Source organism: Oncorhynchus clarkii, chromosome 20 (genome assembly GCF_045791955.1).
Source record: "Oncorhynchus clarkii lewisi isolate Uvic-CL-2024 chromosome 20, UVic_Ocla_1.0, whole genome shotgun sequence".
Lineage (NCBI taxonomy): Eukaryota > Metazoa > Chordata > Actinopteri > Salmoniformes > Salmonidae > Oncorhynchus > Oncorhynchus clarkii.
This window is the reverse complement of record NC_092166.1, coordinates 47,711,283-47,733,568: the sequence shown is the minus strand read 5'-3', so window position 1 is coordinate 47,733,568 and position 22,286 is coordinate 47,711,283. Positions and strand designations below refer to the sequence as shown.

General features: G+C 42.5%; 1 protein-coding gene across 1 annotated transcript; it reads right to left on the bottom strand.

Annotated features, from left to right (window-relative positions):
• Positions 1-1,198: 1,198 nt before the first annotated feature.
• Positions 1,199-21,509, bottom strand: LOC139377465 (angiotensin-converting enzyme-like). The gene is made up of 25 exons (XM_071120495.1): positions 21,089-21,509; positions 16,239-16,406; positions 15,920-16,007; positions 14,784-14,927; positions 14,403-14,594; positions 13,944-14,041; positions 13,518-13,687; positions 13,176-13,399; positions 12,715-12,859; positions 12,469-12,567; positions 11,743-11,865; positions 11,282-11,493; positions 10,206-10,342; positions 9,773-9,931; positions 9,479-9,566; positions 8,831-8,974; positions 8,439-8,630; positions 8,058-8,155; positions 7,775-7,947; positions 7,284-7,507; positions 6,842-6,986; positions 6,642-6,740; positions 6,243-6,365; positions 5,839-6,023; positions 1,199-1,763 (listed from the first exon to the last, which is right to left on the bottom strand). Exons 1-25 carry the CDS (start codon positions 21,314-21,316, stop codon positions 1,555-1,557), a joined length of 3,867 nt encoding a protein of 1,288 aa, XP_070976596.1. The 5' UTR covers positions 21,317-21,509; the 3' UTR covers positions 1,199-1,554.
• Between the last annotated feature and the right edge of the window lie 777 nt (positions 21,510-22,286).

The window sequence follows — 22,286 nt, the reverse complement described above, 5'->3', positions numbered from 1 at the left end:
CTGTATATTGAGGCAAAAAAATTGACAGTGTAGCCTACAATTAGCAAAATATAACTCAATAGACTGAACATGACATTTATTTAAATGTATAAACCCTGTTTAGCCTATAGGCCTACTGAATGTATCTTTTAATGCAGTCATCTCGGGTCATTTGAAACATGTTTTTATGCTTTGCTTGTTCGTAACATTTGCAAAGACATTGACAATTTTATAATTGTAGTCAGCTTCGTTCCGAAGTTATTGTCTGTCAGCTTGACTCTATGTTTAGCGGAGATCTTCTGTGTATAAAGTGATGCGGAAAGGCAAAAATAGATCAAAATCTAACGACGCACTTCGAAAGCATATCTGTTTGTTCAGATCTATACAATCAGATCCGCCTAAGCCAACATCTGCATAGCGGTTGTTTTTGTGGTGTCGAGGTAAAACTGTGTTAGAGCTGTCAAATGGACATTGTCCTAAAGTGGACATTGCCATTGTCTAATTAAGAGAAATCCCATGCAGCCTTGTTTACAACTCTGAACACTGGAATGTGAGATGTTGTTCCGTGACAATGATCAAGAGCAGCTGCTCACTGATTGGAAGGTTCCAAAGCAGTTACACCTCCAAAACATCAGCTATGCGCGTATAGGCTATCGCCGGTTAACGCTTGATCTGATTGATAACGATCCTTTTCAAGTGCAACTTTACTAAAGATGGAAACAGCTTGGAGATGTATCGATGCACCTACGAAGGTTCTAACGACGAACTTGGCCTTAAAATGCTTTTGGGAAACCGGGCCTAGAACCCTACCCTACCCTGGTCAGAAGTAATGCAATAAATAGGGGATAGGGTGCCATTTGGTATGCATCCAGACAGTTGGGTGACCACTCCAGTAGCCGTCACCTGAGACACCAGAGATATTCTGCTAAGATATTCTTTATCCAGTCATCTGTGGTTGCTACAGAGGTTCAATTGACTCACACAGTGGCTGGGGAGGAAGGGGGATGTATAGTGTATGGTGGTTATTTTACATTGTGCTTTTTCGATGTACTATAATTAAATATTTTTTTAAATAACCCCTTATTACTACCCCTTATTTGGTTTGAATATATTACTCATTATTACCTGCAATATTGAACACATTAATATGTTATTGATTGTTTTTAATCCATCTATTCTTGCCACACAGAACATAATTGGCCAATGAATACAGAGCAAATTGAAATTTCTCTCTCTTTATTCTAGAAAGGCAAAGTATTCACTGATCAAATCAAATATTACAAAAACAATGTTTACACAATTAAAGACTTTACAAACAATTACTTGAAACATTTGTTCCCCAGGCTCAGCATTTAAAATATTACAAATAAATTACAAAACTGTTAGCTTCTTGGTTCTTTGCATAGTCAAAATAATTTTGACTCCAAATGTATACAATAAATATACAGACATCAAATTTAGGCAAGAAGCAGAACAAAATAATAAATGAACCAATCAGGATGCACGGTACAAACAAACACTGATGATGACATTGCTGTTGCCAGGTGAAGGGGGATCTTCCAATAAGGTTAGGACTCACTTCAGCTCCAGCTCAGATGAGGACAGATTTCTCCGTTTTGATTTCTTGTACATGTAGCCCAGGAGGATGGTGGCCACTAGAAGCACCAGACCCAGGACCAGTAGGACCCACTGGCCTGCTGCAGCTCCTGCACCGTCCAGACTCATCCCAAGGAAGTCCACTTTACCCTCTTCTGGGGCTGGGGGGGACGTTTCTGAGCTGTCACCTGGGAACACACACAGAGGTGAGTGATGCAAATCAGGTTGTGGCATCATACCCGCATCAATAGCCTTATAGCTAGAAAAGACTCAATCTTATCCTACATTACTTTTCAAGATTGCTAGTGTCGAAACTCAGAACAGCTTATTTGATGCATATTTAGAAAGGAAAGAGTATATTTTTCGTATCCTTTCCTCCATTTAAATGTTGTACAGTTAGTGGGTCTGAGAACATGGGTCTCTCAATTTTGTGCTCCCCCTCTTTTCTAACCCCATTCTATTTTCTCTCTATCGTGTTCTCTTCCTCAGCTTTTTACACATCCCAGTGTATTGCTCTCCAATGTTCTCTCCACCTATTTGATTTCTCTCATTTGAGTCCTGTCTCCCCTCTATCTAATCTCGAACTCCTCCTTTCAGCAGGAACTCATCAGTACATGATGGATTGGAGGGATTGATTTCAATTGCTAGGCGCCTCAAACCCCTAAAATCAATGCTTAAGCTCTGACAACAGTTGTTTCTCTGCAAAGGCATTGGTTTCAAGTTGACATTGGAATTTTGGTAGCTCTGATGCATTGGGAAAAAAACATACTGTGCCAGTCAAAGGTTTGGACACCTACGCATTCAAGGGTTTTTCTTTATTTTTAGATGTAGAAAATAGTGAAGACATCAAAGCTACGATATAACACATATGGAATCATGCAGTAACAAAAAAAGTGTTAAACAAATCAAAATATATTGGATTTTTGAGATTCTTCAAAGTAGCCACCCTTTGTCTTGACAGCTTTGCACACTCTTGGCATTCTCTCAACCAGCTTCATGAGGTAGTCACCTGGAATGCATTTCAATTAACAGGTGTGCCTTCTCAAAAGTTCGTTTGAGGAATTTCTTTCCTTCTTAATGTGTTTGAGCCAATCAGCTGTGTTGTGACAAGGTAAGGGTGGCATACAGAAGATAGCCCTATTAGGTAAAATACCAAGTCCATAATATAGCAAGAACAGCTCAAATAAACAAAGAGAAATGACAGACCATCATTACTTTAAGACATGAAGGTCAGTAAATCAGGAAAATGTCAATAACTTTGAAAGTTTCTTCAAGTGCAGTCACAAAAAGCTATGATGAAACTAGCTCTCATGAGGACCGCCACAGGAAAGGAAGACCCGGAGTTACCTCTGCTGCAGAGGATAAGTTCATTCGAGTTAACTGCACCTTAGATTGCAGACCAAATAAATGCTTTACAGAGTTCAAGTAGGAGACACATCTCAACATCAACTGTTAGAGGAGACTACGTGAATCAGGCATTTATGGTCGAATTGCTTGAAGGAAACCACTACTAAAGGACACCAATAAGAGAAAGAGAATTTCTTGGGCCAAGAAACACAAGCAATGGACATTAGACCGGTGAAAATCTGTCTTTGTGAGATGTGTAGTAGGGGAATGGATGATCTCTGCAGGTGTGGTTCCCACTGTGAAGCATGGAGGAGGTGGTGTGATGGTGTGGGAGTGCTTTGCTGGTGACACTGTCTGTGATTTATTTACACTTAACAAGCATGGCTACCACAGCATTCTGCAGCGATACGCCATCCCATCTGGTTTGTGCTTAGTGGGACTACCATTGTTTTCCAACAGGACAATGACCTAACACACCTCCAGGCTGTGTAAGGGCTATTTGACCAAGAAGGACAGTGATGGTGCTGCCTCAGATGACCTGGCCTCAACAATCACCCGATGTCAACCTAATTGAGATGGTTTGGGATGAGTTGGACCGCAGAGTGTAGGAAAAGCAGCCAACAAGTGTTCAGCATATGTGGGAACTCCTTCAAGACTGTTGGAATAGCATTACAGGTGAAGCTGGTAGAGAAAATGCCAAGAGTGTGCAAAGCTGTCATCAAGACAAAGGGTGGCTACTTTGAAGGATCTAAAATATATTTTAATTTGTTTAACACTTTTTTGGTTACTACATGATTCCATACAGGAGGTGTTATTTCATAGTTTTGATGTCTTCAATATCATTCTACAATGTAGAAAATTATACAAATAAAGAATGACCCCTGAATGAGTAGGTGTGTCCAAACTGTTGACTGGTGCGGTATGTATATATATTTATTCATTATAATTCACATAATAATTCACATTTCCTGTTGCTGCAGGATTCTTTTCCTTCTGTAGCAAAAAGGCTCAAATGAAGATCCTACATCTGTAATGTCAATATTGAGCTTTAGGGGTAGATTCTATCAGATCTGCACTAGTCAACACCCGCATAGCATTCCTAGATGCCCTTCCAGACTCCCTCCACCTACCCAAGGATTTGTACGAAATCAGTTGTACGAAAATATCAAAAATATTTCAAGAGCAGCTTTTTTCCATCTTTGTAACATTGCAAAACTCTAACTTTTTTAAAAAATATGCAGAAAAGCTAATCCATGCTTTTGTCACTTCAAGATAAGCCTACTGCAATGCTCTATTCTCCGGCTACCGGGATAATGGTAATGCTAAGTACATCTGTTAGAATGTTGACTAGAACTAAATTCAATCATATTACTCCAGTGCTCGCCTATCTACACTGGCTTCCTGTTAAGGCAAGGGCTGATTTCAAGGTTTTACTGCTAACCTACAAAACATTACATGAACTTGCTTCTACTTATCTGTCCGATTTGGTCCTGCTGTACATACCTACATACCATACGTGTAGGTCAAAACATGCAGGTCTCCTTATTGTTCCTAGAATTTCTAAGCTGGAGGCAGGGCTATCTCCTATAGCGCTCACATTTTATGAAATTGTCTGCCGATGCATGTGGGAGGCGCACACTCAGTCTCAACCTTTAAGTCTTATCTCTTTAGTAGGTCCTATGATTGAGTATAGTTTGGCACTGGTGGTATGGGGTCTGTGTTTTGGCCAGTTGTGGGTGGGGTTATATCCTGCCTGATTGGCCATGTCTGGGGGTGTCGTCGGATGTGACCATGATGTCCCTCGACCCCTCCCCTGTATCTATGCTGTAATAGTCTTTGTGCCGGGGGGCTAGGGTCAGTCTGTCCTATCTGGTGTATTTCTCCTGTCTTATCTGATGTCCTGTGTGATATTAAGTATGCTCCCTCTAATTCTCTCATCTCTCTCTCTCCCCTCCCAGAGGCCCTAGGAACATGCCTCAAGACTACCTGGCCTGACGACTCCTGGCTGTTCCTGTCGTGCTGTCCACCTGGTCGTGCTGCTGATTCAGTTTCTGCTGTTCTGCCTGCGGCTATGGAAACCTGTTCACCGGAGCTCCTACCTTATCCAAGACCTGCTATTACGACCCGCTCTCTCTCTCTACCTGACATGTTGTCTCAACCTCTGAATGCTCAGTTATGAAAAGCCAACTCCTGAGGTGCTGACCAGTTGAACCCTCTATAACCACTGTAATTATTGTTTGACCTGGCTAGTCATTAATAAACATTTGAACATCTTGAAGAACGATCTAGCCTTAATGGCCATGTACTCTTCTAATCGCCACCGGCACAGCCAGAAGAGGACTGGCCACCCCTCAGAGCCTGGTTCCTCTCTAGGTTTCTTCCTGGGTTCCTGCCTTACTAGGGAGTTTTTCCGAGCCACCCTTCTTCCACATCTGCATTGCTTGGCTTTGGGGTTTTAGGCTGGGTTTCTGTATAAGCACTTTGTGACATCTGCTGATGTCAATGCATTTGATTGATTGATAGCGGTTGTTTTTGTCTGTTTCCAAGGTGAAACTACATTAGAGCTGTCAAATCCACAAGCACAATCTACACCTCGATTAGGCTGATAGAATTCCTAATTATTTTGTTTAAATGAGTTTCAATTTGAGCGTCATTATTTTTATGTAGACTACACTTTCTCGTTCTGAACTTCTAATGCGAGTGGGACGGGTGTGGCTTTGTGCAAATGATCACAAGAACATCGGCTGACCGATTTTGACAGCTCCAACTCAGTTACACCTCAGACATGACAAAACATCAGTTATGCGCGGGAGTCTGAATCCTGACCCATAATGTTGTAATTAAGTGCAATTTCCCTCAATGAAGGAAGTTGAATTGTAGTTGAATATAGCGTTTAAAGCCAGCTATCAGACTTACTTGGTGGTTTCCAGTCGTATTCAGGCCAGCCTCTGACCTCATTGTTCTTGTTGTTCTCTGCTTCCAGCCAGTCAGTGAGAGGTTTGAAGTACTCCACCAGTGGCTTGGCAGACATGATGGACTTTCCAGTGATCATGGCCATCGTTTCAGGCCAGGGCTTACTGAAACCCACTTTCATCACGTCACTGCAAAACACACGGAATGGATACAACAGATAAAACAAGTCCAAGAGTCTATCAGAACGGCTGTCTGTTTCACTATAGTCTCACAAATACGTTTCAGACAACAATTCTACATACCTGAACGGTAACTTCAAAACAACGTCATTTATCACATTCCAATATTGACAGTGCTGTCATCACGGTGATAGAATGCTACTTGTTTTGCGGGTGCACAGTACTGACCCTAGAAGTTTCCCTGCCTCTTTGGAGCGGTAGATATCACAATCGTGGAGAGGGCCGACATGCCCGGCGGCGTTACACAGAGACTGGTGGAACTGGAACTGGATGATGAAGCTCACAAAGTACCTGATAGGAAGACACACAGTCACATGACGTTCCCACTGCATCTCACATGCAAAACCAATCTGTTTTATGAACGAATATCACTTAATGCAATGTAGGCCTACTTGTGTTTTATGGGCAAGAAAGAGAAGTGATCAAATTGAAGTTAGGTAACTTAACGTTGAACATTTGGCTCATTATTGTTTTCAGCATGTACATTGCACCACTGATTTAATCTCCTTTCATCTCCAGTAATAAATGTGGCAGACACCATTGCAGACACCATGGCAGACACCGTACCTGACATAGGGCACATTAGCAGGGATGTGGAACTTTGCACCTGGGTCAAAGTCCTGCTCAGTGCGGGCCACAGGTGGACACAATCCCTGGTACTTCATTCTGGAAGGGACAGACACAGTACAAAGAAACAATTCAGTCTTTCTTTTAGATAGATGAGATATGGAGGATGGAGGTTATTCACTAAAAGTACTGGTCTTTACCTCATGTTCCACCATTCCTTGTTGTACTCCTCCTCAGAGATGCGCCCGTCAAACACTTTCCACCTCCACTGGTCCATCAGGTAGCCGAAGGGCAGGAAGGCTATTTTGTCCAGGGCGATGCTCATGAGGTAATTGATCGTACTCTCTATGGAAATGAACAGACACATTCACGTTTAGAGTGGCATAGCACATTCACAGTGCAATCACAGCGTATAGCTAGTTAATGTGTGTTCGCCACACAGACTGCTTTAAAATATGATATTTTGTTGATGCTCTGTCTGCAGCTATGCTGTCGTCACATAACCATTTTTTTCCAGTTGGAAGAAGGTCTTAGTAGTGAATTGAAAATGTATCTTGCTAAAAATACTTCTTTATTTTCCTCATATTTATGACAGGGAAAATAGCAGGGCAGAGTCCAAATGATTCATAAGTAAGAGCTCACCGGCGTTGTCCTCCACCACATCCAGTAAACCAATCTCCTTTAGATGCTTGGGAGTTGCGACAGACAGGGCCAGCACATCACCGATGGCCTCGTGGAAACCTGGATTGGCGCCTTCACGGAAGGAGATGGGCTGGTCCTTGTACTGCAGGAAGTACTGCACATGACCCATCTCATGGTGAACGGTGATGAGGTCATCCATGGTTATCACGGTGCACTGTTTGATCCTGGAAATGAAGCATATGAACTCATCATTTAATTGGCCAAAAAGGGCAGTCATCTTTGTTTTTCATGGGGAACGCAAACACATCTTGAAAGTTGAACGGGTTAGAATACAACGACAACGGATGGGGGTACCTCAAGTGAAACTCGAACCTGCAATCCTGTACATGTGAGTCCCAACAGCATACACCAAGAGTTCCAAAGCTCTTTGCAAAGTTTCTGTTGTTTTACTGCACTAAGAAATCTACAGACTCTACATCCCTCCAAATTACCGGAAGTCTTTGCGGTTGTAGAAGTCCCAGGCGGAGGCATGACACACCACATTGCGTCCATCCTTGGGCTTCTCCAGCATGGACTTGGCCCAGAACTCTGGAGGCATGGGCAGCAGCCCCAGAGAAGTGAAGAAGTTGTCTGACTCTTGGAACATCCTGGTGGCATTCCAGCCCTGTGGGGAAAGTTGAGGAAAGCCAATAAGGTTTACCTGGTCAGGTCACATGGAAACGCAATAATATCCCACCGTTAAACAGAAAAACTGGTAGTGGTCAAATTTGTTACCTTGGCTATCATGGCTGGTGTGGCGTCTACTTGTGTGGCATCGGGGTAGGGAATGGCCAAGTCCATGATGCCAGACCAGGTCTGCGCCCACATGTTACCTGATAGGTCAAGAGAAACATGGTTGTGTTGTTTTATCCAACTAAACAAATGTTAAAGGTATTAGCTATCTTTCAGCCTTGCAACCCTGACAGAGCTAAAAAACAGTGGGATTTAGATTCAGAGCCAGCGCAATCCCTAGCCTGTTGGACCTGTCACAATCAATGTCATGCTCAAGGAACATCCACAAAACAACAGCAGAATATCAATGTGCAATGGTCATACATAACAAGAGTTTTGGCCTTAGTGCTGGAATTCATGCGGGATTCTGACTCTTGGTCTCACCTAGAAGATGGGCAGGGATGGGCCCTCTCACGTTGATGTGTTTGCCCCCATACTTTTTGTAGAGAGACCTGCGCACGTAGGCATGCACGTTGAGATAGAGGGGCTCCAGCTCCTTCCACAGATGCTCCAGGTCCTCTTCAAAGGTGGGGGTCTCGTACAGGGAGCGCCAGAATGCCCCGTTATCAGAGTGTCCTATGAACAGACAGCATTAGAGGGAAGGAGAATTCAGTGCCAGAGTAGAACATAAGTAGATTGCTGAGGCCGACAGGGCTGCTCCCTATTGCTTATTTATTCATATTAGTACATGAAACCCTTCCTGAACCAATTAGAAAACCTACCAACTGCCAGCCTCTGTAGAAATGTCTTTGGGTCTGTTATTTTGAAGACCTTACCATTAAGAGTGGCAGCTTTGTTGGCCAGTTGAACATATCTCTTGTAGTCCTGTCGCAGTTCTCTGCCAGAGGCGTTTCTCCAGCCCTGCCAGGCAAATAACAGCTCATTATAGTCTCTGGACTCAGCCATAATCTGCTGGAGGTCTGAAACAAGACACAAACCAGAGAAAGAGTCAAGACCAGAACTCTCGAGACTCAAACCAAGATCAGACCCAACCGTTTGAGACCCAGAACAAGTGTATAAAGGCCATGATGAGATCAAGACCCAAAAATGTGAGAGAAAAAAAACAAGACCCAGACCAACCAATTAAAAAAGTTTGTGTATCTTGACCACATGACCACAGTTAAAAAACTGAGACAAACCTCTTTGAAGTTTCATATTTGTCTGGTTTTGCAGAGTTAGTTGCCACCTCTTTTGCCAAATGTTATCTAGATAAGTTGTTATATATATTTATTACTATATATACTATATATATATATTTACTATATATACTATATATATATATCTTGGATGTAAAACAAATATCACATGGACTAATAATACAAACCAGTTAGAAAAATGGACAATAGATGGACCTTTTAATTAGGTAAGTGTTTTAGTGTCCTGAACCAGGCATGGGTTTCAGCAAGTGTATTGTGGGATCTTACCTGGGTCCAGTGGATGGCAAGTCCCATTAGCTCTGCACACCTGAGCCACACTGTACTTGGTCTCCATGTTCGCCAGCAGAATGTTGTACTAATAAAAAAGCAAATCAACGGCATAAGAACTTGCGACTGCCCTAACAACATTTTATAGTCCTATGTACCTGTTAAATAGCTGTAGCATAATTTCATTAACGATTGAGGTTAATGTACTGTGTGATTTTGCCCTTGATTTTTGTCAATGAACAGGGGATCATTTTGAAGGTATTGGGTCAATAAAAGCACACAACCCATTCTTACCTCTTTCAGTTCCTCGTCGGGAAGTCCTGCTCTTTCGATGTCACTGAGTTTCTTCAGGATACGCTTCACAGAACCATCCTGAAAGTCTGTGGTGTCATATTTGCGGGCCTCTTTTCCGTAGGTCAGTGTGTGGATAGACATGTCCAAGTTCTTTTGCAGCTGGAGACAGAATACACTCACTCGTCACAACGGTCCATTGATTTGTCCAAGTGCAAGAAATGGGCCAGAAAAGCTGCAGGATGTGCAGTAGAATCTAGTGTGTTAATGCTGGGCTGGAACAAAAGCCTGCTCATCCTGTAGTTCCTCCAAACCCTGGTTCATCAACACTAAGAACAGTTTTTGAGCTGTGGGTTAGTTGTGTGAAAGTCAATTGCCAATGTGTACAGTATGAGCGAGGGCGATGCTCCATTAAGACACCAGACCCAACTCTTACCATGTTCTGCTTGTTCTCCTCATTGATGTCAGTGTTGTAGGCCCATGATGCTTCAGTGTAGGCATTCCAGACCCCCTCAGAAGTGCTGTTGTACTCTTCCAGGAACTTCTTAGCCTGCACCTCATCTGCAATCTTGTCTAGGTTACGAGAAAGGTACAGGTACATTTAAGCTACATGGCTATGTGACTGTGGCCTATTTCTAACTTAAGATCTGAGGGTATAGCTTGGATTTGTATAAAAGTTCATCTTCCAGTGACATCCATGCATGATTTAAGAGAGAAGTGAATTTGTTTGAAGAATCGTTTTATTGATTTTCAGCACAAGGTTTCAATTTAGTTTGCAACAATGAGAGTTCTAAATGTAATGTCCAAACAATGGAAACAATACCCACCACCAGTAACACAATTATTATCGTTATCATGTTCACTGATAATAACTATTACAACAATCACAATGATAACTGCACTGCCTACAATTTCATCAACATGTAAGTGGAATCAATCAACAACAAAAATAGATGAATCACCAACAATGAAGGGTTCATATTAGAATTATAGATAGATGGTATAGAGAGTTTGTAACACCGTTCTTAGTCAGAAAATGAAAATGGAATTTAAAAAAAGAAGAAACAAAATGAATACACAAATAAATGAATTAGAATAAATAGTTAAATAAATAAAAAATCTAACAAAACAAAAGGTTATAGATTAAGATTTTCCTTCATTTGTCCTACAATCGTATAAACTGAATTTGATATTTTCCTGTTTGAATCTTTGTACTGTGTGTATATATGTTTTTTATCTGACAAATAAAATTAATCAATCAATCAAGTGGGGAAAAAACGTTGATGCATCTGCCAAAAGTAGGAGGGGCAGACTTCTTCCAATGCAAAGTAACCATGTTGAAAAGCTAATTATAGTGCACTTGTCATCAGCTATATCATCAATAACCATATAAATCACATTGAAAGATGATCATTTTCCTCCACCAAATTTAAAGGTTGACTTTTGGAATTCTCCATGTTTTATTTGATGGAAAAATCCTCCTCCTTCGGTTAAACCTGTTTACTGGCTTACCAATATCCTCAGGGTAGCCCTCTGGTACGGGTGGAACCCAGTTAAAGTCTGGCCAGCCCAGGGTCTCATTCGTCGCTGCATTCTGTTCCTCCAGCCATGTGATGATGGGACCAAAGTATTCCATCAGGGCACTGGCGTCCATCTTGTTTGTTCCGACGGCTTCCTGGAGCACCTGTGTCCAGGGCTTTGATTCTCCGGATTTAAGGACCGTCCTTTCAAATTCAACAGAGGCCACATGGGGAATGTGTTAAGCCTCATTTACTAATGCAGCTTTGTATGGTTTAGCTTTAGCAAGTCTAGGGACAATGTTTTATGACTGATTCAGTTAGGGGGGGAACTACATTTTAGGGTCGTTTGAGATTAAATATATTTTGTGTCTCATCTCTTAAATTGATCAGGTAACACCATTGTTTATATGGCTGTAATGAATGTTCTAAGAGAGGCAATAACAGAACACATACTCTAAAATCTTTCCCGCCTCCTTGGACTGGTAGATGTCACATGTGTGCAGGGGTCCACTCTGATTGGCTGCCTGACATAGCTTCTTGTGGAACTGGAACTGCAGAATGAAGCTCACAAAGTATCTGCAGGAGACCAAACAACATCTTGAATCAATCATCCCAGCAAACCAAAATTGGTATCTTCGCATAAAACATTCGCCTGATATTGTAAGAACTCTCCCAGAACACATTTTGACTGTTTTTTAAAGGTTCCCAAAATGTTTAATTAAGTTGTGGGAATAGTCTTATGGAATCATTGTAGGGGACATCACAAAATATAAACAGTCCAGATGATTATACAATATTTATTTTGGGGTGCAAAAAACATTCACCTTTTCTTTAAAAGTTAGCATTTTAGTGAATGTTAGGAGAACATTCCAAGGATATTTCATTTAAAAAAATATGTTGTTATCAAAAACATTATTTCAATGTTTTTGGGAGGCTATCACCCTAATGTTAGATAAAACCCAAACTATAACTTAATGTGAATCTTATCTAATGTTCTGGGAATGTTTGAGGATTGATGGCATTTGAGGATCGATTTTTTATTAATGAATGCGTATTTGTAATATGTATATTCCCTCAGTGGTCTTTATTCCTGAAGTGCATGTGCATAATAATCACCAATACAAGTACCTGTATATGGATATGAGGAAAGAAGTGAGATGGTTTGAAAGAGAGTCCTACCTGATGTATGGGGTGTTTCCTGGAATGTGGTATTTGGCTCCAGCATCCATGTGCTCTTCTGTGCGTTTGGTGGGAGGACAGATACCCTGGTATTTTGTCCTTGAAAAGTGAAGAAAGGAAGACAAAACGACAATGTTTTTTTTTAAATTAAACATTTTCCCATTGTATAAAATGTACTATTATCTTGGATATAAACAATTTCCCCCCACAAACTTTTGTCATTTTAAGTATTTTCTTGGCTCTTACCTGAGGTGCCACCAGTCTGCGTTGTAGCGCTCTGGGGGGGTGCGCCCACTAAACACACTCCACCTCCACTGGTCAATGAGATAGCCGAAGGGAAGAAAGGCTATCTTCTCCAGTGCCATCTTCAGCAGGTAGTTGATGTCGCTCTCTACAATGAACAAGCGAAATTAAATCACACACAAAAATAATAACCACCACAATAACTAAGTAAGTAAGTAACTTACTCACTAAGTAAGTAAGCAAGCAAGTCGGTAACTAACTAAATAACTACTTACTAACTTACGTACTAACTTACTTTCTTACTTAAGCTGCTACTTTCATACTACTTACTCACTTACTTTCTTACTTACTTTACTTAGCTACTTAGTTACTTACTTACTTGGCAACACTGTACCTACTAACTTACTAACCACCAAAAATCTAATTGTTTTATAACAGTGTACCATAGATATATTTTTGCGTACCGTTGTCATTGGTCACATTGGGCAATAGGCCGATGCTGGCCAGATGCTTAGGCGTGGACACAGAGAGGGACATGACATCACCAATTGCCTCATGGAAACCTGGGTTAGCCCCGCGGCGGAAGCTATAAGGCAGTTCCTTGTACTGCAAGTAGTATTCAACATGGCCCATCTCGTGGTGCACTGTGAAAAGCTGCTGCATGTTGACTGTGGTGCACTGTTTGATCCTGAATGTGAGGAAACATCACATATGAAGACATTTCATTTTCATAGCATCGGGTAACTGAAGCCTCTCTTTTCTCGACTCCGGAGTTAATTTCCATAACCCCATTTCCACTTGCTCACCTGAAGTCCTTTCTATTGTAGAAGTCCCAGGCAGATGCGTGGCACACCACCTCCCGACCTTCTGGCTTCTCCAACATAGACTTGTCCCAGAACTCTTGGGGCATTTTGATGAGGCCCAGGGAGGTGAAGAACTCCTCAGCCACTCGGAACATATGAGTAGCATTCCAGTTCTAGGAGGAGGAAATCATTGTATTTCAGGTATATACAGCCAAGCTTAACAGACTTTCAGTGGATGAATTTTGAGTTGGTACAAATGATTTCAACTAGGCTAGACAAGAGTTTGGGATTTTATTTTTAACAAACACAGAGTGAGATTTAGATATTGTTTTTGGATATATTGCCATTTCTTAACTTTCAACTATTTCCCACCCAGTGATCTACATGTAAACTGAGCTGATAACCATTTCTCCAATTTCACCAGCTTACTTGGGCCATCATTTCATCTGTCACGTCCACATTGGGTTTGTTGGAGAAGGGGATCATCATGCCATAGATGTTGTTCCAGGTTTGTGCCCACATGTTTCCTGAAGAAATGAAGCACACACACCTAGAATTAGCCAGAGGCTTAATAAATCTACTGGCAGAGCCTCACTATTCACAAACACTGTGAGCAATGGGCTATAGCTAGCATCTGATGTTTCCTGACTACGTGACTTGACCAGGAAACCGCAGGGCCTGTTCTAACCTGCATTATGTGTCTGATAGTAACGTCTATAAGCACGGCCCAGGTCAGGGCTAAGTGGTCAGGAAAAACTCAGGGCCCTACCTAAAGCTAATGCTAAGCTTTGATGGAGTGAGATTAAGTTGACAAAACAGCTGATAAATGAGTGATTGAACATTTTGCATTGGCTATAAGTTCAAAAAGAAATGCAAAGGTAAACTCACCGAGCAGATGAGCAGGGATAGGTCCTTTAAGATTGATGTATTTTGGGCCGTAGTGGTTGTAGAGCTTGCGGCGCACAAAGGCGTGAAGATTCTGGTAAAGCGGCTGTATCTGTTTGTAAATAGCCTCCAGGTCACTCTCGAAAGTCGGTGACTCGTACCACGAACGCCAGTATTCTCCCGTGTCATCAAAACCTAGGGAGACAGCGCAACCCCATGTTTATCAACAATGACCTTTCACCTCTTGTCCACCTCTCCTCTGTCTCCCTCACTACGACCATGGACCAAACTTACAATGCCTATGAAATATGCTAGAAATAGTGACATTCGCAATGACACCGTTGTGGGGTTTAACCATATGCAAGGTCAACGTGATATTTTTACCATCAGCTTTATAGGCCTTGTTGCTAAGCTCCACAAACGTTGGATACTCTGCCTTGAGTGGCACACCCGATGCATTGTGCCAACCCTCCCAAGCGTACAGCAGTGTCTTGTAGCTCCGTGAGTTGGCCATGATCTCTGTCAGCTCTGTGGAGGCAAAGTCAAAGAGACCCTCAGTTACAGAACACAGAAACTCCCTACACAGGGGACTTCTGAATTTCCAAACGGCGCCAACGGAAAGAGAACAATGGTAGTTTTAACTTTTCTTAAAGAATGAGGTGTAGAAGTGTTTATATGACTTCATGCTCTCCTCTCAGTGGGAGAGGTGCCTAAAATATACATTTGCTAAGAGATTAGCCTTAAATTATGATGATGCGACGGAGGCAGATAGTGGCCTAAAAAAAACATATATATTTTACAAGTTGGGTACAGGAAGTGAAGGTGAGGAAAGAGGGAAGTTGAAGGCCACTGAACAAAGTGAGTTTGGTAATCCAATGGCTGGCGTTGTTTTGGGATGAGGGACCCTGGACCACCCAATGTTAACTTTAGTAGATTGTAAAATGAGGAATCATCTGGGGGAAGTGGACTCTAATTTTAGAGTGTAAACGCATTAACAGAAACCATTTCCATGACCTAGGGTACCGAGTTTAGGAAACCCTGAACTAAGGTGTCAAAATGTACACAGTGTAGTAGGCCTGTCAGAACATTTAGTATTTTGTTGATGTTTGATTTCCATCCATTACACTGCATGACATTAGGAAATGACTGACAGTAAGTGCAACAATGATTGTGTGTGCGTATTACTGAATCACTAATGTTTTTTGCCCAACATGATAGTTCACATTAGTTTTTTGGAGGGCACAGCTCACAAACCACAGGCCAGGGTTTAAACCAACATCTAGGTAATTGGGAATGACTGATGAAGTCAGCGTGCTCTGCACCGTAGTAATGACCAGTATTTGGCCATTTCAATGTTCCTAAAGAGCTTAAACCACATCCTCCAGAGACCTCTTCAAAGTAATTGCCCTCATCCTTTTCCTAACATGTTATTCCGTCCTCCCTTAACGTTCCCTCATTTATTTTTACAATAAGCATAATATTGCAATTATAACTGTAATTACACGAAGACACCCACTCACCTGGCTCAAGAGACCAGCATTCATCTGGCTTTGGACACACTTTGGCAGTAGAGTATATTTCAGACATCTTGCTTAGTATGACGTTGTACTGGGTAAATAATAAGGAGATTGTGAAAAGACAAAATGGCTCTCTGAATCCATTCAGACCTTGCTGATGCTCTCCTACAACAGCTGAACTAAACACATTATGTTTTATAACATCTGCTACAGACATGTTGACATTTCACTATCACATGGATACACAACATCTAATCCTGAGTCTGACACAAAGCTTGTAATAGCGCTCCTCTAAAAAAGATGTCAACAATATGAGACTGACCTCATGTCTTTCTCCTGCAGGTAAGTTAGCCGCTCCCAGAACGTTGATCTTCTTGATACGCCTCTGCAGAGTATCATTAAAGGTGGCCACCAGCATATCCGAGAAGGTTTCTTTGGCCTTCTTCCCCCAGGCTTCTGTGAAGGCCTGCTTTAACCCATCAGATTCCACCTGTAACCACAGACATGTGATGGGGTTACTATAGTGTAGCAGCCCAACGGCCCTCACGTCACAGCATCCGGTATCTTGAGTAGTCACGGTCCAAGTCGGAAGTAGAACGCACAGGTACCATTGACATCCAATCATTTGGGAAATTGATGATGCTGTATATTCTGTTCAGAAAACTATGAATAGCCATTACAAAACTACTTCCTTGATCCACTAACTGTACAGTCTCCCTTTCTATATCATGGCCACTCACACAATAATTTTCCTACTGTATTTGTCTTATTCCCTACTTCTGGTCTAGTGTCGTAAGACTGATTGCATTGCACTAAATCCCAAGCAAAGGCCCACAGCATATTGAATATTCATGGGGATCATGACAGTTAGCTGTGGGCCAGAAGGCCCTCTTTGTGACAACAGTCAGAGCTCAGGGGTTGAGTGGGAGTACAAAGACTAGAGAACCCTGGCCGGCCGGATCAAAAAGTTCCTTATGCATCTCATTAAGGAGTGTAGACGACTACTTAACTAGGAAAGAGGCAGCATCACTCAGTTCAAGGACAACACACATACATTATACTGCTCTCTTGCTCTTACTACGTAGGCAGTACATAAACTCATAATATGAGACGTGAGACCTGTCCTTGACATCGTCCTGGAAGGCCACTTTAGAGTAGAATACAGTCAATTCAACATTGTGCTGTGCTGTATGATAATGCTGATACATGAGGGATGCTGGAAGACAGGGCCACTCAACGCATCACACACACACCATGTTATCCTGTCCATTATGACACTGACTGAAGCGGAATACAATTACGCCAAAGGGTTGAGAGGCTTCAGCCAAACCGCCTCAGTTCACCTTAGTGACCGCTTCTGACAGTTTACGTGTTTTACCTGCCAAGAACTAGACTATTACAAACAGATTAGATGGTGTTGCTTTGTTATCGGCTAAGAGTGTTTTTACAGTAGAGTGAACGCCTCACCGGCGACACAAGGTGTACTGTATGATAACAAAAGACAGATGACACACGGCCAACAGGGAGAATGATAACCTCAGGATGACACACAGTCACACACCCATGTGTGCTACAGTGTGGACCCAGTGTGAATATGCCACAAGCTACAGTCGTTTTGGGTTTCCCTATACTGTAGTATCATGTTTGGGGAACACACAAAGCAACTCCTTTTCCTCCTGGGTGTTTGATCCTAGACTGGGTAGACTGGTCCATTGTAAACGGTCCCTTTGTGTACTTTTGTGCACTCTCCATAAATGTTCATTTAACCCATTTGGGTACTGTTGTTTTTGCCGCGCTGTTAAAAACTCTAATTGAAAACCTACTAGTTCCCCAGCCGCCTTTCTTGTTTGTGATTTCCTACAGGGAATGTTCGGTGCACTCTGTCTACGTCCACTGCATTAGTGGTTGAAGATTCTCCAACAGGACCTCCAGTCCATTAGTTGTGTTATTTGTATCTTAACCACAGAAGCATAGAGTCACTGTCAGGAGGACACTGGGGCTGTCTGTCACAGCCCAGGACATAGACATCCTGTCAGGGCTGACAAGACAGTAGCTTCTGTTACGTGATGTTTTCATTGAGGTCCAGAGACTGTGTCTCTACCGCCACTGATTAACAGTGGGCTGGACGGAAAACTGGTACCAGTGTTGAGGCATTAACTCTGACCTCTCTCCCTCTCTTAAACTTGGTTTTGCTGCCACACACACTCAATTATATCATCAGATTGAACTCTTCTCTCTTTTTCAATAGGATAATAAAGATAAGGTGAAAAGTTGTTGACTACCCCCCCTCTCTCTCGCTCTTTCTCTGTATATTTCTCCCTCTCCCCCTTTCTCTCTCTCTCATAGGCTGTTGAATGTGTTCACTCACTTATGAAAGATTGACTGTAATTCAGAGGCCCTGACTGTAAGGTATAGTGTCATTAACCAAAGGGCCCAAGGTTCACTCTTGTAAAGCTCACCAAGAGAAAGTTAATTTGTAAAAAGGGGAATGGGGAGGGAAAGATATCTTACAACGAGTTAGTCAAATGTTCCTATCCAATTAGAACGTTGCTATTCTGAAAAACTAGGAATCTCAGTCAAATTCAAATGGTACTCTCAGTGTTTGGCTAAATAAAGTACTGTGCGTCTTCGCTTCATATTATTTCAGATTTTCTGAGGAGAATGAATGCTTCATTCTGTTGTGCTCTATGAAAGTTAAGTGAAAGAAGACGCTTTGAAAGCACAACTCCATGGATTTGGACCTGCTTCGACAGCCCTGGGTGCACACGTTTCATGTACTTTTTGGATAGTTGATATTCCATCCGCATTTCAAAGTAACTGAGGCCCACAACCAGTGGTGCTCTTTGAGCATTGCATTTTTTTAGAGCCTACTTGATATTAACCCCCCCGGACTGACCTGACTGCTGTTTGATCCTTTGCTCTCCTCGGCCTGAGCTCATTTGAACTGAGATTAAATAACTTGACTGCAAGGTTATCATAGGTGTGTGTGTGTGTGTGTGTGTGTGTGTGTGTGTGTGTGTGTGTGTGTGTGTGTGTGTGTGTGTGTGTGTGTGTGTGTGTGTGTGTGTGTGTGTGTGTGTGTGTGTTTGTGTGTGTGTGTGTGTGTTTGTGTGTGTGTGTTGCTTCGTTGGGGAACACAGTGCTGGGGAGTTGGTTCGTTGGAGAACACAGTGCTGGGGAGTTGGTTCGTTGTAGAACACAGTGCTGGGGAGTTGGTTCGTTGTAGAACAGAGGTTCTAGAGGTGCAAGGGGAATACATCTAGTAGGAATCCCAGGCCCAGCCCAAGTTGAATGGAATGTTGGTGTTAACTTTACAGTACATCCCCACCAGTCAATAGGCCTTTCTCTGGCGTGATGGGGGGTCATGCTAATTCATTGTCACAGCCTGCGGGGAGGAGACTCGGAGAGAGACCAGGAAGGCTACCCTGCCAGATCTTATAGAACACCAACACCCCTGATTCCCTTTGATCCGATATTTGAATAATAGCATTCATAACTGGCAGAGACGCTCGATGCCTGGTGTGCGTGTGTGTGTGTGTATGTGCGCACATGCGTGTTTGTGCATGTGTGTGTGTGCACTTGCATGCATGCGTGTTTGTGCATGTGTGTGTCTATGTGTGTGTGTTTGTTTCTCTCTCAGAGCGACAGATTACTGCCTCACACCTCCGCAGTTTCATTGATCCTTCCCAACTGCCTGGATGGCTTTACTTTTTCAAATTTTTCACAGTCTCTAGCTAACACTGTTCCCCAGCCCATTCGGTTATGCAAATGTCTCCTTATAGCATATGGTGAGACGGGAGGAGCAGTAAAAGAGAAGCAGGCGGCACTAGCATGCAAATGTCTCATTACTCCACTCTGAAAAGTCCCATTTAAACCGCACTAAAGCGTCTTTAATTGTTTGTACTAGGAAGTCCATGTTATGCATCAACCTGTGAAATTGCATTTTCCTCAAATACCAGTACAATGCTTGGGAAATGATCAGGCATTTGAACTTATAGACACCTAACAAAACAACAGCCCTCATTCTACCCTCTCCACACACACCCCACACCCCTCGGGCTTCATTCAAGACTCGGAGACGCTCAAACCACATGTGTGTGGGTTCTTTTGATGATTTCCGAAAACATACAAGCTGAGTTGGCAGAAATGGGAGGAACTGAGCATATCATTTTGGATGAGGATGAATAGGGTTGGTTGTAAAGCCATGCGGGGCTCAACCCAACAAACATCCCTCTATGGGTTCTGTTGTCATACAAGGAACCAGTCTAGCCCTTACAAACACAACTGAGTAAGACTTTACAGTACCCACCTCCTTGTTTATGCATTCATAAAGCCTTTATAACAGCTGTGCGACATTCATAAAGCCTTTATAACAGCTGTGAAACATTCATAAAGCCTTTTTAACAGCTGTGCAACATTCACAAAGCCGTTATAACAGCTGTGCAACATTCATAAAGCCTTTATAACAGCTGTGCAACATTCATAAAGCTTTTATAACAGCTGTGCAACATTCATAAAGCCTTTATAACAGCTGTGCAACATTCACAAAGCCTTTATAACAGCTGTGGAATATTCATAAAGCCTTTATAACAGCTGTGCAACATTCACAAAACCTTTATAACAGCTGTGCAACATTCATAAAGCCTTTATAACAGCTGTGCAACATTCACAAAGCCTTTATAACAGATGTGCAACATTCACAAAGCCTTTATAACAGCTGTGCAACATTCATAAAGCCTTTATAACAGCTGTGCAACATTCACAAAGCTTTTATAACAGCTGTGCAACATTCATAAAGCCTTTATAACAGCTGTGCAACATTCACAAAGCCTTTATAACAGCTGTGCAACATTCATAAAGCCTTTATAACAGCTGTGCAACATTCATAAAGCCTTTATAACAGCTGTGCAACATTCACAAAGCCTTTATGACAGCTGTGCAACATTCATAAAGCCTTTATAACAGCTGTGCAACATTCACAAAGCCTTTATGAATGCATGCATAAGAGGGCTACAGTAAAGTGCTACCCACAACTCTAACTGGTACATAATGGTTCGCACTGGACTGAAGAGGCTAACGACTAACTAATCCAACAACTGTCAACCTTTCATTGAAACACCTCTGTGTGCTGTGTGCAGAGTGGGGAAGGGGGGCCGGGGGGAGGAGTCCTACCTTTTTGTTGGAGTTGTGGGCCGTAATGTTGGTCTGGTATGTCCAGCTGGCCTCTTGGTTTTGGTAGGTGACAAGCTCGGCGGTGGTATTGTAGGCAGTGACAAAGCTATCAGCCCCGACCTCTGTGGCAGGGTAGTCCTCTGGCACCCACTCGGGTGGCAGGACAAATTGACAGAGTCCCAAGAGTGGCAGTACCAGCACCACCGCTGCCCAAAGCATTCTGGCCATTCTGGCCCCAGAGTAGTCTCTCCAATCAGAGGATAGTAAAGTCAAGAAAATAAAGTGGAGGAGGAGGGAGGAGAAGCTGCCTAAAAATGAACTTGTTGCAGTGAGAGGAGAGTAGAGGAACACCTTTCCTGGTTTTCTCTCATCCCAGTCTCCCTCCTGCTTCTCTTCTCCTACTGCCACTGTCTGTTCCTCCAATGCTGAGCCGCCACAGCCAGCTCCTTTTAAGTAGCTAGCAGTCTAACCCAGCCCACACTTTTCTGCAGCCTTCCCCTTTCCACTTTACAGCACTGCCTGCCACACACTTACTAACCGTATCTCTTTCTCCTTTTTCCTCTCCCTTTCCACCCCCTCTTTTCCTCTTTCCCCACACGCCCTTCTTTACCTGTCTCTCTCTTTCTTTAATTGTCTCTTTCTCTTTTTTTAACCCCCCCCCCTTACCTACCAATAGTAATGATTGGAATCGCAAGCACTCACTCTTTTGCCCAAAGCCAAAGCACGTAGAGGGAGAGAGGGAAGAGAAAGGGGGAAGATACAGAGAGAGAGAATAAGAGAGTGGGAGAGAGGGAGAGGAGACGGGGAGAGAGAAACTGGAAGAGAGAGATACAAAGTGAGAGAATGAGAGGAGGGGAAGATATGAGTGGATGTTAAGGGGGTGAAACAGAGATACAATATGTGAGACAGGGGATTCTATGTGCACACTTATAGGGCCCCCTGACTTCCCAGCTCTGTCATCCTATAGCTACTGTGTGAGAGCATCACTGTTATTTCTCTCAAAAGAGAAAAAGATAACATAGGGGAAGGTTTTTGCTGCAGCTCCATTATCAAAGTAATATCATCATACTAGCTAGCTGTGGGCAAAACAATAATCCTGCACAGTGCAAGCATTTTCTTGACGATTTAATTGGTTTACAAGGGTGTAGTAACACGTCACAAAATGTTACTCTCAATTGTTTTCATGAGAAGCTGTTTT